At 42.1% G+C, this 18,651-nt stretch overlaps 2 protein-coding genes across 2 annotated transcripts in view; both read right to left on the bottom strand.

The window, feature by feature from the left end:
• Positions 1-18,651, bottom strand: part of LOC309545654 (olfactory receptor 2A12-like) — a gene marked incomplete at both ends in the record, with an annotated part of 487,251 nt that overhangs the window by 292,582 nt on the left and 176,018 nt on the right. The window lies entirely within an intron of this gene.
• Positions 9,710-18,635, bottom strand: LOC309545872 (olfactory receptor 6B2-like; the record flags this gene model as incomplete). Its single annotated transcript, XM_082245284.1, has 2 exons — positions 9,710-10,660; positions 18,021-18,635. The coding sequence occupies 2 exons, from the start codon at positions 18,633-18,635 to the stop codon at positions 9,710-9,712; spliced, it is 1,566 nt and encodes a 521-aa protein (XP_082101410.1).

Raw genomic sequence — 18,651 nt, 5'->3', positions numbered from 1 at the left:
AGAGGTACCTCACATGTGTGGTTTGAACACCGTTTACATATGTGGGCGCGACTTGCGTACGCGATCGCTTCTGCGCGCAAGCTAACGGGGACGGGGGCGCTTTAATTTTTTTTTGCCTATTTATTTTATCTTTTATTTTTAAATTGTCCTTTTAAAAACATTTTTTTTAAATCACTTTTATTTCTATTACAAGGAATGTAAACATTCCTTGTAATAGAATTTTTTTGGTTGAACCAGATGGACTTGTGTCTTTTTTCAACCTGACTATCTATGTAACTATGACAGGTCCTCTTTAATGTGAGATCTGGGGTGGGTCAAAAAGATCTCATATCTACAATTAAAAAAAAAAAAAGGCATTTTTTTCATAATAAAACGTTTCTAGGAAGCGACGTATGACGTCGCTTCGGTCCTCCAAGGCCGTAGAGTGGGGGGCCCTCTTGCCCTCACTCGACTTACTGCCTGAGAGGTCAGCCGACCGGATAGTTTTCCCCACAGCCGATGGTTCTGGTAAGCGGGGAAAATTACCAGGAAGCTGCGGGAGGGGGGGCACCTCTCCCACTGCCAATAAAGGTGATCCCGCAACGAATCCGCCGCTGGGACCAAACTTTTGTTAAAGCGGACTGCCCACCGTTTAAAAAAAATACCGGGGTTATGGCAGCCGTCTGCTGCCATAACCCCGGTATCTAACATCAAAGTACCGTCGTAAATACACGGTGGGCGGTCCGTAAGTGGTTAAGATGGACATATCTCAAGAAAGAGTTTGATGTATTAGTGTTATGTGCTCATGTTTTTTTTTTATGTGTTATTTGTGACACCATTGAGTTTTTATATTATATATACAGTATTGTGTAAAAATCTTAGGCAATGCTGTAAATGAAGAATGCTTTCAGAAATAGAAGTGTTAATAGTTTATTTTTATTAATTAACAAAATGGAAAGTAAATGAACAGAAGAGAAATCCATTTCCAACCAATATTGACCACCCTTTCCATTCAAAACAGCATACATTTTTCTAGGTACACTTACACACAGCTTTTGAAGGAACTCGGCAGGTAGGTTGTTCCAAACATCTTGGAGAACGAATGGAAAAGGGAAAATTCCTGGAAGTCGCGCATCTCTGCAAAATCCCCGTAAGAAGGTTTATGACAGCCTCAGCCCGGGCTCCAACCAGGCCACGTCCCCAACACAGTTTTAACTCTGGCCACAGAGAATAGTCTTTGAGATTATGTTCCCCATGACTAAGCTCCGTGGGCAGAGCGAAATGCATTGGGGGCAGTGGTGTATTTTGGTTTTGTGCTGCCCTAGGCGAGACTAAAATTGGGCGCCCCCCCTAAAATTTGCCCCACTCCTTTTTTAACGGATGTGACTCTCTCCAAAATTGAAGGACTGCAAGTCCCAGCATGAACCCCTGAGATCTCACGAGAGGGGGTTGAAAGGGGATGAGAGAGAGAGGGTGGGGGGGGGGGGAGAGAGAGAGAGGGGGGAATGTGTGTGTGAGAGAGAGAGCGAAGGGGGATGAGAGAGAGAGGATGAGAGAGAGCGGGGGGGTGAGAGGGAGGGGGGTGGGGGGGAGAGAGAGATGGGGGAATGAGAGAGGAGAGAGGGGGTAAGAGAGAGGCGGCTCTAGCAACCAGTGGCCAAAAGAGTCTCAGGTGGAGGGGGGTGGCTTTTTTGTTGCCCCCCTGCAAAAGTGTTGGCCTAGGCCAAAATACAGCACTGATTGGGGGTGTGGCCTGGTTGGAGCCTGGGCAGAGGCTGTTTTGCAAAGATGTGGGACTTCCAGGACTTTTCCATTAGACGTTTAGAGCTGGGACAAGTTCTGTCCTTGTCTGCACCCCAAGCGGTTGCTACATAAGAGAACCAGGTGGAGACTTGAGATGCACCTGTAAATTTAGTTTGGGGCATCTTGCAGAACTACAGAGCTAGAGTAGATGTCAGCTACCTAAATTCCTTCTGTCTCCATGTCATCCCAGACAGACTCCAAGATGGTGAGATCAGGGCCAATCACACGCCTCCCTGATGGTATGACATGATTCATATTTATCTGCCTGAATTTCTCAGCATTGAGGACACCATTGATCCTGACCAAATTTCCAACTCCATTTTCACAAATGTAGGCCAACTTGCAATGATCCTCCACCATGCTTCACAGTTGCCTGCAGACACTCATTATTGTAACGCTCTCCAGCCCTTTTCCCAATAATTTGCCTCCAGCTACAGTCAAATATTTCACATTTTGAATCATCAATCCAGAGCACCTGCTGTCATTTTTCTGCACCCTAATTCCTATATTTTCATGAATAGGATTTGGGAACAAGGCTAAGTGACTCAACTATGCAGGAAAACATAGGAACTGGGGTGCAGAAAAATGGCAGGAGGTGCTCTGGACTGATGAGTCAAAACTTGAATTATTTGTCTGTAGCAAGAGGCACTTTGTTTTATGACGGTCTGGAGAGCGGTACAACAGTCTGGAGAGCGATACAAAAATGAGTGTCTGCAGGCAACTGTGTGAAGCATGATAAAGGTTCCTTGTAAGTTTGGGGCTTCATTTCTGCAAATGAAATTGGAGATTTGGTCAGGATCAATGATGTTGTCAGGACCCGGACTTGAACCTGGAACCTCCAGTGTGTCTGGCAATGACTCTACTTGCTGAGCAACCTGGAATGCTGGACAGCTCTGTGGACAAATCCTTGAATGATCCTGCCGTGAATCTTGATTGCCTTGAACCTTGAACTCTTTGCTCCTCCCATGAACTTCCTGATTTAAGCCATGTCTCTGCACTTCAGGGTTGCCAGAATATTTTGCCTTCAAAAAGCCAATATCTCGCTTGTCTCTCCTGCTGCCGCCCCTATCTTCGCTACCGTTCGTTATCGACACCTGGCTTGTTGCTCGACTACGCTTCTGCCTAATCCCGAACCTGCAACTACTTGTTACCGACCTTTGGCTATTCCTAGACTACGCTTCTGCTTGATCCTGACCTGCTATATCTGCTACTGGACCCTGGCTTGCTCACCTCCTGGTGGGGCGATCCCGAGGACCGCGAGCTGGTACTAACACGCAGCAAAATCCATCTCCACCATCAGGAGCGCTGGTGAACACCGGTTAGTACTTAGATTCCGCACCTCGGGTGAGCCTGCGTCATCTGCCAGTGTGACCTGCCTGTGTTCCTATCCTGCTGGTTCCTGTGTGAGCTGCTATAGCTATTGGTCTTCAAGCCTTACTCCAGATTGTGACAGATGTCCTCAAGGTTGAGAGATACAGGCAGATACTTCTCCATCATGCCATAGCATCAGGGAGACATGTGATTGACCTCACATTTATTCTGCAGCAGGACAACCACCCCAAACATAAAGCCAATGTCATTTAGAACTATCTTCAGTGTAAAGAAGAACAAGGAGTCCTGGAAGTGACGGTTTGTCTCTCAAAGGGCCCTGATCTCGACAGAAAAATTATTCATTTATTTAATATTTTGGTGATCTATGAGAAACTATGTTTTCCAGCAAGCATTCTTAGACCCCAAATCACTACATAGTTATTTTTGTACTTTTGGCCCTTGTAGAATAACGGTACCAATGTCAGTTGAGTCCCTTCTGCCCAGCATCAATTAACATAGGAAAGTGAAGAAACCACACAGATCAAGCTCCCTTCTATGTTTGGGATTGAATCCCTCGTTAGTTTACTTTACTTTATTCCCATTATTCAAAGATATATAAGTAGCACTCACCCCTACAAGGGCCACTGATTTGCCACAGGTTCCTCTCCCAGATAAGTGCAGTGGCGGCCAGGCATACAGCAACTGTCACGCTGCCTGGCTCAGTGAATTGTCTAGGGCAGTGGTCTCCAAACTGCGGCCCTTCGCTTGCTTTTATCTGTCCCTTAGGACACTATTTTATACACTGATACCAACAATAGAGCATAACCCCCCCCCCTCCCCCACTGACACCAATGAAGGGGCAAAATTCCTTCCAATGACACCAACGGTGGTTCACAATTCCTCCCAATAACATCAACAATTGGGTCCAATAACACCAGTGTTGAGGCACAATTCCTCTCAATGACACCAACAATTAGGTCGATTGACACCAATGATGGGGCACAATTCCCCCCCAATGACACTAACGATGGGGCACAATTCCTTTCAATGACAACAAACTGGGTCAAATGACACCAATGATGGGGCACAATTCAATGCATTGTTTTTTTCCACTGATGTCAGGACCTTTTCTACTCCCAATGGCCACAGTCCGGCCCCCATAAAGTCAGAAGGACAGTAAACTGGCCCTTTGTTTAAAAAATGTCTAGGGGTTACTTTTTCTGAAAAGTATTGCTGAATAAACTTGGATGGGGTAGAGTTTGGCTACATGTGATCCACCTAGAGGACACCATTGCCACAAACTCTACACTCAGCACCTAGTGGCTGATAAAGAATATTTCCCACTGCCAGCTGATACTAGACACCAATTTTCTTACCTTGAACTGAGGAAGTGGCAATATAAATCCTCAAAACAAATTTTATTCAGTGAAATAAAGTAATTGGATGTCTTACTAAAGTAGAAGACTCATGCCTATCCTTTCCAATAACCACTTCAGGCACCTCTGCCCATTGGTCTACTGGTGGCCTTTTTCCCCAATGACTCCTCTTATCAATTCTTTCACTTACCTAAGAACCCCACAGAGCACCTAGGATGGACATGCTTGAGGCATAAACAGCAACCACAATGGCTCTGCGCACTAGGAAGGCCATGTGTTACCCCCCATTGAGGGGTGACCGCAGCCTCAAAAGTCAATTTTTTCCTTTTATTGGGGGACCATTTTATCCTAGTTTCTGAATAAATCTACTACACTATAAGGGCTCTCCCACCTCCCTCTCTTTTCTTTTTCAGTGGACCAGAGACGTCTGGTAAGCAACTCAGAATCCTTCAGTCTACGATCTACCAACACACCCTAGACCAGGCTTTCCAGCCTTTTGAACACAGAGGAACCCTTGAAATAAATTTCTGGTCTCCGGGAACCCCTGCTAAAAATGAAAAATCTACAACTCCTGACACATGAGTGTGACAGTCAGTGGGAAGAATGCTCCTTACTCTGGTCATCATTGGGAAGAATTACCCCCCTTACAGACAGCTGAAAGGAACAATGGTGTCATTGGGAACTTAGAGAGGCAGAAATTGCCTATTGCTCAAGGAACCCCTAGCAACCTCATGAGGAACCCTAAGGTTCCACAGAACCCTGGTTGAGAAACCCTGCCCTAGACCCTTCTTTGAGATGAATAGGACTGCTTGCACGGGGATGCACAAAACACCTATGCATGCCTGTTTAGGTAAACATGGCCCTCAAATGAGTGTAAACGGTAGGACGCCTGTGTGAGTAAGGCCTAAGACAGGCAGTGTGGTGCTGTCGAAATTATCAGATAAAATAAAGGAGAAAAAAAAGCCTGAAAGAAAAATGAATGCAGTCACCACATCTAAGGATTGGTAGGCTTCAATATATTACATTTTTGGTTTTGGGTTTATTACCAATTTAAAGTGGTTGCAGACCTCAGACAGGAAATATGACCAAAGCATATCCCTCTATAGCGTGTGCTTGTCTCAATCTAGAGCACCAAGTGTCATTTCTGTCTGCTGCCTCCTTCCTCTGCTATCTGCATGAGTCACTAGAAAAAAAGGTGACAGGGTGAGGGATCTCCAGCAGACAGCCTGTGATTGACAGCCTCAGCTCTGTTCCTGTGTGCTGCTGGAAGAGGTGGGGGTGTCCCTTCCTTCCAATCAGCTTTCAGTGAACTCGGCAGAGTGTAACTCTTCCTCACCCCGTGCCTTTTGAAAGCTCAGACAAGTTGTTGCAATTCGGCTGTAGAAGAGAGAAGACTGATGCTGCAATCTAAAGAAATTCAAGAACAGATGAGAAACAAAGTAATTGACATGTATCAGTCTGGAAAGGGTTACAAAGCCATTTCTAAGGCATTGAGACTCCAGCGAACCACAAATGAAAAAGACGTGGAACAATGGTAAACCTTCCCAGGAGTAGCCAGCCAATCAAAATTACTCCAATAGCACCACGACGACTAAACCAGGAGGTCAGAAAAGAGCCCAGAACAACATCTAAAGAGCTGCAGGCCTCACTTGCCTCAGGTAAGGTCAGTGTTTATAATTCAACAATAAGAAAGAGACTGGGCAAAAATGGCGTCCGTGGGAGAGTTCCAAGGCCAAAGCCACTGTTGACCAAAAAGAACACTAAGGCTCATCTCACATTTGCCAAAAAACATCTTGATTATCCCCAAGACTTTTGGGCAAATATTCTGTGGACTGATGAGACAAAAGTTAAACTTTTTGGAAGGTGTGCGTCCTGTTACATCTGACGTAGAACTATCACAGCATTTCATAAAAAGAACATCATACCAACAGTCATATGGTGGTGGTAGTGTGATTACTTGGGGCTGCTTTGCAGCTTCAGGACCTGGACATCTTGCCATAATTGATGGAACCATGAATTCTGCGCTCTACCAGAAAATCCTGAAGGGGAATGTCCGGCTATGAGTTCCTGAGCTCAAGCTCAAGTGCATTTGGGTTATGCGACAGAGCAAAGATCCGAAACACACCAGCATGTCCACCTCTGAATTGCTCTAAAAATGAAAATAAAGGTTTTGGAGTGACCTAGTCAAAGTCCGGACTTAAAATCCTATTGAGATGATGTGGCATGACCTTAAACAGGCCGTTCATGCTGGAAAACCCTCCAATGTGGCTGAATGAATACAATCCTGCAAAAAAGAGTGGGCCGAAATTTCTCTACAGCGAAAACTCATTGCCAGTTATCGCAAACACTTGATTGCATTTGTTGCCACCAAGAGTGACACAACCAGTTATTAGGTTTAGGGGGGCAATTACTTTTTCACATAGGACCAGGCAGGTTTGCACAGCTTTTATCCCTTAACCACTTGCCGACCACCCGCCACAGATATACTGCGGCAGGCTGGCTCGGCTGCGTGAATCGCCGTACCTGTACAGCGATCTGCCGGAGCACTCCTGTTGAGGCACGCGCGCCCCCATTAGCCAGTGCAGATGCCCCCATTAGCCAGTACAGAAGCTGATTCACTGGGCCAGCGGGTAGGATTGCCACCGGGCACCCGCGATCACTCCCCGTGGAGAGAGAGCGGCGGTCTGTGTAAACACGACAGACCGTTGTTCTCTCAGGAATCAGCACAGAGCTCCTGTGTTCCTCCAATTTAGGATCACAGGTCTCTGTGTTGATTCCAAAAGCCCACCCCCTCACAGTTAGAAAGCACCCCCTAAGCATACACTTAACCATTTGAACGCCCCTGAGTTAACCCCTTCCCTGTCAGTGTCATTAGTACAGTAGCAGTGCATATTTTTAGCACTGATTACTGTAGTAATGTCACTGGTCCCCCCAGAAATTTCAAAAATGTCAGTTAGGGGTTCGATCTGTCCGCCGCAATGTCGCAGTCCCACTAAAAATCGCAGATCGCTGCCATTACTAGTAAATATAAATAAAAATGACATGAATCTTCCCCTATTCTGTAGACGCGATAACTTTTGCTCAAACCAATCAAAATACGGTAATTTTTTTTAAAAGAAAAATATGTAGCAGAATACAAACTGGCCTAAAATAAAGAAAAAATGAAATTTTTACATTTTTTTTTTATTAGGAATGTTATATAGCAGAATGTGAACAATATTGTTTTTTTTTTTCCAGAGTTGTCACTCTTTTTTTTGCTTATAGCCCAAAAAATAAAAATTGCACAGGTGATCAAATACCACACTTCCGTGCAAAATCCAATAGTGAACCAGCACCAATCCAACCAGTGAGTGCAGTGGCCGCTCACCTAAAAAAAGGAATCTTAAATGCGTTCAAAAACAATCCAATGGTAAGGATTCTTCCATAGTAGTGAAGGATCAGCTCATGAAAAATAAATAGGTATCTCCATGATGTAGTATGTAAAGGCAAAAAATCGTAACTTACAGGTATTCAATAATCTATATCAGATTAAACAAATGGGGCCGCAGAGTCCCTGAATCATACAGCATAGATGAATGTAGACTTCCAATTCCGGCTGAAGACTGGAAGTGACGTCACCTGGCTCCTCAGGAGCCGGGTGACGCCACTTCCGGTCTTCGGCTGAGGAGCCGGTGATGTCACTTCCGCCTAAGTGACCGCATAAGGTCTTCGGCCTAAGGAGGAGCCGGAAAACGTCACTTCCAGTCTTCAGCCGAGACCGGAAGTCTACATTCATCTATGTTGCTTGGGGAAGACCGAAAGTCTACATTCATCTATGCTCCTTAGGGAGGAGCCAGGTGACGTCACTTCTGGTCTTCGGCATATAGCGGATGTCTACATTCATCTATACTTCTTAGGGAGGAGTCAGGTGACATAACTTCCGGTCTTTGGCCGAGAACAGAAGTCTACATTCATCTATGATCCTTAGGGAGGAGCCAGGTGACGTCACTTCCGGTCTTTAACCGGGATCGGAAGTCTACATTCATCTATGCTGTATGATTCAGGGACTCTGCGGCCCCATCTGTTACATCTGATATCGATAATTGGCCTGTAAGTTACAATTTTATGAATACATTTTGCCTTTACATACTACATCATGGAGATACCTATCATACTGTACAGCATAGATGAATGTAGACTTCCGGTCTCGGCCGAAGACCGGAAGTGATGTCACCTGGCTCCTCCTTGAGGAGTCAAGTGACATCATCTCCAGTCTTCTGCCGAGGAGGCGGGTGATGTCACTTGCGCCTAAGTGACCGCCTAAGGTCTTCAGCCTAAGGAGGAGCCGGATGACGTCACTTCCGGTCTTCGGCCGAGACTGGAAGTCTACATTCATCTATGTTGCTTAGGGAAGACCGGAAGTCTATATTCATCGATGCTCCTTAGGGAGGAGCCAGGTGACGTCACTTCTGGTCTCCGGCCAAGGCTGGAAGTCTACATTCATCTATGCTGTATGATTCAGGGACTCTGCGGCCCCATCTGTTACATCTGATACTGATTTTTGACCTGTAAGTTACAATTTTTATAAATAAATTTTGCCTTTACATACTATATCATGGAGATACCAATTTATTTTTCATGAGCTGACCCTTCACTACTGTGGAAGAATCCTTACCATTGGATTATTTTTGAACGCGCTTAACATTCCTTTTTGAGGCAAGTGACCACTGCACTCACTGTTTGGATTGGTGCTGGATCACTTCAGGATTCTGCACGGTAGTCACTTTATTGTTGCAATATCATTACTTTATATCTATGGACTTTTAGACAATTTTGATATATTGGTTTCATGAACTTTATGGACTTTGAATTTTATATATTATAAATATAGTTTTTTTTATTTCACCTTTATTGCACTACCCCCTCTGTGGGTTTTATTATTCACTTGCGTTTCATATAAAGCATGTTTTGCACATTAGTATTTTTGCACATTCTATATATTTGAGCACTTGTATGTATTTTATGCTCAGTATACATATTTTGCTTTTGCTATAGCACTGATTTGATTCCTTTTTATCATTATCTTTGTGTAATATTAACATTTGTTTGATGATCTGAATCAATAAAGTGTGAAAATAAGTAAAAAAAAAAAGAAAAATCAGGAAGGGGGCAAATAATTTTTCACAGCATTGTATATGTAAGGGTTTACAAGCGCTTTAATAATTTATTGGAGAATGCTGAGCTGCAATATTGTTTGTATTTTATATATGTATAGAGTTTAGCTTCATTGTCCTAATCTTTTTTAGACATTCTGCACGAAACTCTTTACTTCTAAATGTATAGATCAGCGGGTTCACTAAGGGGGTCCAGAAAAAGAATATGAATGTGAAAAGGTTGGTGAGCTGAAGGGTCACTACCTTGGCTGGCAACACATAGACACCAAGAGAGAGACTGTTTTGCATGGAGAACACAATGAGGTGGGAACTACATGTAGAGAAGGTCTTCTTCCTCCCGGAGGATGAGGGAATTTTAAGAACCGTGTAAATTATAAATACGTATGTCAGAAAAACAGAAGAAATTGTGCCCACAATAAGGAAGAAGCTTACAACAGAAGCGAGGAAACGAATATGCGTTGTATCGGAGGTGGCCAGGTCCAGGAATGGAGAGGAGTCACAGAATAAATGATGAATTGTGTTATGGCCACAAAACTGTAACTGACTCATGAACCCGGATATTACACTTGTAAAAGCAATCGAAATCACCCAAAGTACAATGACCACCTGAAAATAAATTCTGTAATTCACAATGGAGGAATAGCGTAACGGATGGCAAACCGCCAAGTATCGGTCATAAGACATTAGAGCGTAATGGAAGGAACCAATATCTCCTGCAGTCCCGTACATCTGTAATTGTACAATGCAGCCAGTGACTGTGAAGGTCGGTCTCTCATGAAGAAAGTCATGTAGTAATTTTGGAATAATACTTGAAATGCTCAGCAGATCACCTACACACATGCTCTGAATTATGAAAAACATCAGCGCCTTGAGACGAGCGCTACTAAAAATGATATAGATGATCAATACATTTTCAAAGCAAATCAAAAGGTAAATGATCAGAAACAGAACAAACATTGGGGTCCCGAAGCCTTGAAAAACATTAAATCCGGTGAGCAGAATTTCAGTGACGACTGTGCAATTCTCTGGATACGTCATCTGTGGAGGAGACAATCACACAAAACATACAATATGTAGAAGATCAATAATTAAATCTGCCTTACAGCTCCTAATTTTTTTCTGTTAAAACCAATTTTTTATTCTGAAGAAGTAGGATGTCAATCATCCATATCCATATATCCATCCAAGATGTAAAGGGAAAAGTAATTGTGGGGGTTTGTTATAGACCACCTAACCAAAGGGAGGAGGTTGAGCTGAAATTGATATCACTGTTGGGTAAAGTGGCAACACTGGGATCAGTCATCATATTAGGGGACTTCAATTATCCCGACATTGACTGGGATGAGTGGACTACACACTCACAGAAGACCCGCCTCTTCATGGAAACCTTACAGGACAACTACATGTCTCAGTTGGTGGATTTTCCTACTAGAGGAAATGCTGTGCTGGATCTACTGATCACTAATGACCCAGACCTAATCTCAGAGGTAGGAGTCCGGGGCAACCTGGGTTCTAACGATCACAGGATGATCACATTTAGCGTAAATACCAATATAGCAAGGCAAGAGGGGAACATAAGAACCCTAAACTTCAGAGGGGCAAACTTTCCCAAATTGTGCTCAATGATGGAGAAGGTAAACTGGGACCAAACCCTAGGAACACTGACCACGGAGGAAAAATGAGAATGCTTTAGGAATATTTTAAACAAATGCATCTCGCAGTGCATTCCTAAAGGAAATAAATTTAAAAGGGACAAAGCCAAACCTGGCTGGCTAAACAGTAATGTTAAAAAACATATCAGGGAAAAAAAATGGCCTTCAAGAATTATAAATCGGAGGGCACATTATCGACTTTCCAGCAATAAATGTAAATGCGAAATCAAAATGGCTATAATCAACTTTGAGAGACAAATAGTGGAGGATAGTAAAAAGAACCCAAAGAAATTCTTTAAATATATCAACAGCAAAAAATCTAGGTCAGAGCATGTTGCACACATAATTAATGATGAGGAGGATGGTTACAGAGGACACAGAGAAGGCAATCGTGCTGAATGCTTTTTTCTCCTCAGTTTTTACACAGGAAAAGGAGGGGTACACTGACCATGACTGTATGGTTAGTAGTACTTCACAGGACATACCGCTATGGCTAACAGAGGGTGAAATCAGAGAAAGGCTGGATAAAATTAACACAAATAAATCACCAGGCCCGGATGGCGTACATCCGAGAGTACTCAAAGAACTTAGCAAAGATCAGGAACAGTGGTCTAGATATAGTTTTACTGACAGTATTATGACAGGAAATGTACCAGGGGATTAGAGGAAAGCTAACGTGATACCGATATTGAAAAAAAGGCAGAGGCATGTCCCGGGAAATTATAGGCCGGTCTGCCTGACATCGATAGTATGTAAACTTCTGGAGGGGATGATAAGGGACGTAGAGTTTGCTAAAGATAACAACATCATCAGCAGTAATCAGCACGGGTTTACAAATGGGCGTTCTTGTCAAACCAATCTGTTAACATTCTACGAGGAGGTGAGCTAGATAGGAGGAGACCAGTGGATGTGGTGTACCTGGATTTCGCTAAGGCGTTTGATACAGTACCCCACAAACGCTTAATTTATAAAATAAGGTCTGCAGGCATCGACCACAATGTGTGCTCTTGGATAGGGAACTGGTTAAAAGGACGTGTCCAAAGGATGTTAATCAATTACGCATACTCAGACTGGTCTGGGGTTGTAAGTGGGGTCCCCCAGGGATCAGTCCTGTTAACCATACATTGTATATCCCTGTATGTTGTGGTCTTTAAGGAGCCCATCTAATAGTTTTTTGAAACTATCGATGCTCCCTGCGGATACGACTGCTTGTGGAAGCGAATTCCCCATCCTTACTGCTCTGACAGTGAAGAACCCCATACATATTTTAAGGTTAAACCATTTTTCCTCTAGTTTTAGTGAGTGGCCACGTGTCTTATTGTATTCCCTTTCGCTAAAAAGCTTGTTCCTTATGCTAGGGTCTTCACCAGTACAGTATTTGTACATTGATATCATATCCCCCCTCAATCGTCTCTTCTCCAGAGAGAATAAGTTCAGTGCTTGTAGTATTTCCTCATTGACGATGTCCTCCATTCCCCTAATTATTTTTGTTTCCCTTCTCTGGACTCTCTCCAGTTCCAGCACATCCTTCCTGAGGACCCGTGCCCAGAACTGGACAGCATACTCCAGATGTGGCCAGACCAGAGTCTTGTAGAGTGGGAGAATAATCTCTTTATTTCTGGAGTGAATCCCCTTTTTTATACAACCCAGTATTCTGTTGGCTTTGCTTGCAGCGGCTTGGCATTGCATGCCACTGCCAAGCCTGTTGGAAAAGGACCTGGGGGTCCTAGTGGGTCCTAGTAGGTTTCCCCTCCAGTGAGTAGCTTGCTTTGGTGTTTCTGACGCCCAAGTGCATTACTTTACATTTTACAACATTAAACCTCATCTGCCATGTAGTTGCCCACCCCATTATTTTGTTCAGGTCTGCTTGTAAGGTTTCCACATCCTGCATAGAAGATATTGGCATGCTTAGTTAGGTATCATCCGCAAATACCGAAATTGTGCTGGAAATCCCTTACTCTCGATCATTTATAAATAATTTAAACAGGATTGGTCCCAGGACAGAACCCTGGGGGACCCCACTTTCCACACCCGCCCAATGTGTGTACTCCCCATTAATCACCACCCTCTGTACTCTCACCTGGAGCCAGTTCTCTATCCAGGTACTCACCCTATGGTCCATACCTACATTCTTTAGTTTGTACAGTAAGCGTTTGTGGGGAACGGTGTCAAAGGCCTTTGCAAAGTCCAGATACACCACATCCACAGGCTTACCTTTATCTAGGTTACAGCTCACTTCATCGTAGAAGGTTAATAGATTGCTTTGGCAAGATGCTAACACGTTACCCAGTCTATACCAGTATAGATCCTAACACATTACTCAGTCCATATCAGTATAGATCCTAACATGTTACCCAGTCAATACCAGTATAGATCCTAACACATTACCAATTCCATACCAGTATAGATCCTAACACATTACTCAGTCCATATCAGTATAGATCCTAACACGTTACCCAGTCAATAACAGTATTGATCACAACACATTACCAATTCCATACCTGTATAAAACCTTACACATAACCCAGTCCATACCAGTATAGATCCTAACACATTACCCAGTCCATACCAGTATAGATCCTAACACATTACCCAGTCCATATCAGTATAAATCCTAACACGTTACCCAGTCAATACCAGTATAGATCCTAACACATTACCAATTCCATACCTATATAGATCCTAAAACATTACCAATTCCATACCAGTATAGATCCTAACACATTACCAATTCCATACCAGTATAGATCCTAACACATTACCAATTCCATACCAGTATAAATCCTAACACATTACCCAATCCATACCAGTATAGATCCTAACACGTTACCCAGTCAATAACAGTATTGATCACAACACATTACCAATTCCATACCTGTATAAAACCTTACACATAACCCAGTCCATACCAGTATAGATCCTAACACATTACCCAGTCCATACCAGTATAGATCCTAACACATTACCCAGTCCATATCAGTATAAATCCTAACACGTTACCCAGTCAATACCAGTATAGATCCTAACACATTACCAATTCCATACCTATATAGATCCTAAAACATTACCAATTCCATACCAGTATAGATCCTAACACATTACCAATTCCATACCAGTATAGATCCTAACACATTACTCAGTCCATATCAGTATAGATCCTAACACGTTACCCAGTCAATACCAGTATAGATCCTAACACATTACCAATTCCATACCAGTATAAATCCTAACACATTACCCAATCCATACCAGTATAGATCCTAACACGTTACCCAGTCAATAACAGTATTGATCACAACACATTACCAATTCCATACCTGTATAAAACCTTACACATAACCCAGTCCATACCAGTATAGATCCTAACACATTACCAATTCCATACCAGTATAGATCCTAACACATTACTCAGTCCATATCAGTATAGATCCTAACACGTTACCCAGTCAATACCAGTATAGATCCTAACACATTACCAATTCCATACCAGTATAAATCCTAACACATTACCCAATCCATACCAGTATAGATCCTAACACGTTACCCAGTCAATAACAGTATTGATCACAACACATTACCAATTCCATACCTGTATAAAACCTTACACATAACCCAGTCCATACCAGTATAGATCCTAACACATTACCCAGTCCATACCAGTATAGATCCTAACACATTACCCAGTCCATACCAGTATAGATCCTAACACATTACCCAGTCCATACCAGTATAGATCCTAACACATTACCCAGTCCATATCAGTATAAATCCTAACACGTTACCCAGTCAATACAAGTATAGATCCTTACACATTACCCAGTCCATACCAGTATAGATCCTAACACATTACTCAGTCCATACCAGTATACAGTAGATCCTAACACATTACCCAGTCCATACCAGTATAGATCCTAACACATTACCCAGTCCATACCAGTATAGATCCTAAATCATTACTTAGTCCAAACCAGTATAGATCCTAACACATTACCCAGTCCATGCCAGCACAGATCCTAACACATTACCCAGTCCATACCAGTATAGATACCCAGCATTATACTCTTCCACATTGAGATCTGGTGTGTTTTTAAAGTGTTCCTTTAATTTCTTTGAGCAATGTATTAATTAGCAAATAAATCATAAATCATTTTGTATGTCAGATCTCGGCTGTCTATAGAATGTAATCATTAATGATAGAAGTGGAATATTGTTTGTCTCACCATTCGTCCTGGGAATACGATGATCTGTATTATAACACAGAATGTGTCATTCTCGATGTTCCATGTACCTTCCGGCAGAGATTTCTCTTAGTGTTACGTCTTAGCAATTTTTCATGGCCTCTTTTATACCTTTACAATTAGCAACTTTGTGAAATTAAAGCCACTGGGATTAAACAGCAAAGCAGATAATTAGATATATTTTTAGATATATATTTTTTCACATTGCAATAACTGAAATAAACATTTGATTACATGAGACTGCAAACCCTATGGGAGCAGAATGTTTTTATAATTTATCTTTGATTTTATTAAATTTTGTTTCCTTAAAAAATACATTTTAACATTATAATTATAAAAATATATATTATAATTATAAAAAATGTAATTTCAAATGTAATGTTTGAGCATTTTTTTTTCAAATTCTTTATGCGACAAAGCAGCACATAAATAGATCCCAGAAATGTCTCACAATAAGTAAAATGTCATATAGAATACAGCAAATAACGTAAAGTGAGGAAGGCGTTTTCTTGTGTAAGATATTTAAGCATTTTAAATCTGAAGCTTTCAATAAAATAACATCTTGCCATATTCAGGCACTTCCTGTCTCCCATTAGTTGTCCTGAATTGTCACGCTGCCTCACGGTCTTCCAATGAAGACTACATGCATTTCAACACACATTACAAAGGAATGGTCCACTATTGTCATCATGTGCTTGTCCATGCTACTAGCTAAACATAGTTTTTTTGACTAACATGATGCCCTCTAATGGGTTCCCCAAGACAAACAGGCAGCTTGTGGTGTTCTGCAAGCACTCAGCCTCTTCACCCAGCAGCAGGCTCTCACAGCAGAGAGAGTAAGAGAGGGAGCCCTGAGCATCAGTCAGCTCACATATATAAAGGCCAGTGAACAGCTGAGACTTATAATGAGATTGGGCTACCTGTTGGCAGAGTATTGAAATGATGCGCTGGAAGCTTCTTGAATACAGCAAACAGCTTTACTTGCATGGAGAATATTTGATCATGTCTTACAGCACTGGAAACAGGAAGAGAACACAAACAAGTAAACTAAGAACAAAGAGAAGGTATATCCACTGATTACATCATATGATATAATACATGCTATAATACTATAACACTGCAGTGCTACCTGCTGGTATAGATAAGTATAATGCATACAGTATATAGTTCATAGTATATAAAAGCAACTTTGCTTTTGCTCTTCCAACACCCCTTCTCAACAGCATGTGCTTTGTCAAATTATTTTCAGCTTGTTCTGGATATTCAGCTTCTTCTGGATATAACTATGACGTTCCTTCAATAAAGGCTTGGGGGGTGCATCAGCAGTCATCTCCTCTGGCGTGCCGTATTGAAAGTCAATAACACCTTGCTCTTTGATTTCAAAAGTTTGTGAACAATCTGATTATAATCCCCTTCTTGTTCAACACAGGTTATAATGCCATCAACATAGATAAGGATGTATACCCATCTGTCTTCTTGATTCCTGGAGTAGAGACAGGGGTGTGCTTTACTTCTTGAGAATCCCTCTCTAGTAAGAACTTCATTCACTTTCTCATTCCACATCCCTGCAGATTGCTTAAGACCGTAGAGGCTCTTCTAAAGTTTACACAAGACCGTAGAGGCTCTTCTAAAGTTTACACACAAGGTTATCTCCCTGTTCAAACCCTGATGGTTGCTCCACGTAGAGGTCTTCCTGAATTTCTCCATATAGGAAAGCAGTTTTTACGTCTAGGTGTTTCATTGCATGCCCTTCCTGGCTGCAATGCTAAAGAAGAGCTCTGATGGTGGAGTGTTTTACGACGGGAGCGAATGTTTCATCGCAATCTTGACCGAATTTCTGGGAGTAATCCTTGGCAGCTAGTCTGGCTTTGTATTTGTGAATATTCCCTTCCGCATCTGGCTTTACTTTGAAAGTCCACTTACATCCTATAGTTTTGTGGTTAGGAGGGAGCTCTGTGAGTGTCCAGGTTTTATTTTCCTTAAGTTATTTTTTTTACGTCTTCTCAGGAAGCTGGTTCAAGTATGCTGTTTTCCTTTTGTGAGGAGTGGCTTATTATTGAAAATTGTGCATTCATCACTCTGGAACGTAAACTGTCAGACTGTTGTTTGCAAGACTTTTCACTGACAGAAGGCTATAATAATAAAAATATGTGTAGCGCTAACAAAAATATCCTCAAAGAATTAGTGCCATAATTATGTACTCATAAATAAAATACCAATTAATGAAATAATCGGATTGTGCGAAAACACATAAGTGATAAAAATAAATATAGTCCATAAAAAAGATTACAAGTTAATATATAATCAAATTCAAAAAAAGGGAGGTTTGGTTCCTCAGGCCAAAGAAAAGAAAGGTGGGATTTTGTAGGCAAAAGTGAACTATGTCAATTTTATTAAAAGATATACACATACATATAGCAAGGTGAAGAAAAAACAAAATGGCACCAAAGTTTTGAGCAGGTCATCTTCTGTTAGTATAGACCAGTTTTTCTCTAGTATCCTTCTTACTTGTTGGTGTTGGTTTGAAAAAGTGAGGATTACTCTTGTTTCATCTGCATTTTGTTGGTGACGCTGATTTGGGGGTTTGTATAGTAGGTCCTGTCGATTTAAAGTTCTTACTCTGTTAAATGCCCGTTTGAGGCAAGATTTAGTGTAGTCTCTCTCAAGTAGGCGTGTGGTGAGAGCATCTGCGTCTTTTTGGAAGTCTTGGTAATTTGTGCTATTTCGCTTAATACGTAGAAACTGACTGTAGGGGATGGATTGTTTAAGAGATGTAGGGTGAAAGCTCTCAGCATGCAGTATAGTGTTGCCAGCGGTTGTTTTGCGGAATAGTTTGGTGTGAAGCTGACCGGTTGGGTCCTTCATTATTGTAGTGTCCAAGAATGTTACTTCCTGCGTACTGTGTGAGCTTGTGAAGTAGAGATTGTAGGTGTTATTGTTCATCTTACTTATGCATTCCTCGATGAGGATTTCCGGGCCGTTCCACACGATGAACAGGTCATCTATGTATCTCTGCCAAAGTAATATATACTTGCAGAGATGTGCGTTGCTTTCTGATGCAAACTCCTGCTCCCACACACCCAGATAAAGGTTTGCGTACGATGGGGCACAGCTTGTCCCCATCGCAACGCCGCAGATC

The sequence above is a fragment of the Pelophylax lessonae genome (assembly GCF_965119305.1).
Source record: "Pelophylax lessonae genome assembly, chromosome: 1".
Taxonomy (NCBI): Eukaryota; Metazoa; Chordata; class Amphibia; order Anura; family Ranidae; genus Pelophylax; species Pelophylax lessonae.
The sequence above is the reverse complement of the archived record's forward strand: the minus strand, read 5'-3'. Positions and strand labels throughout refer to the sequence as shown.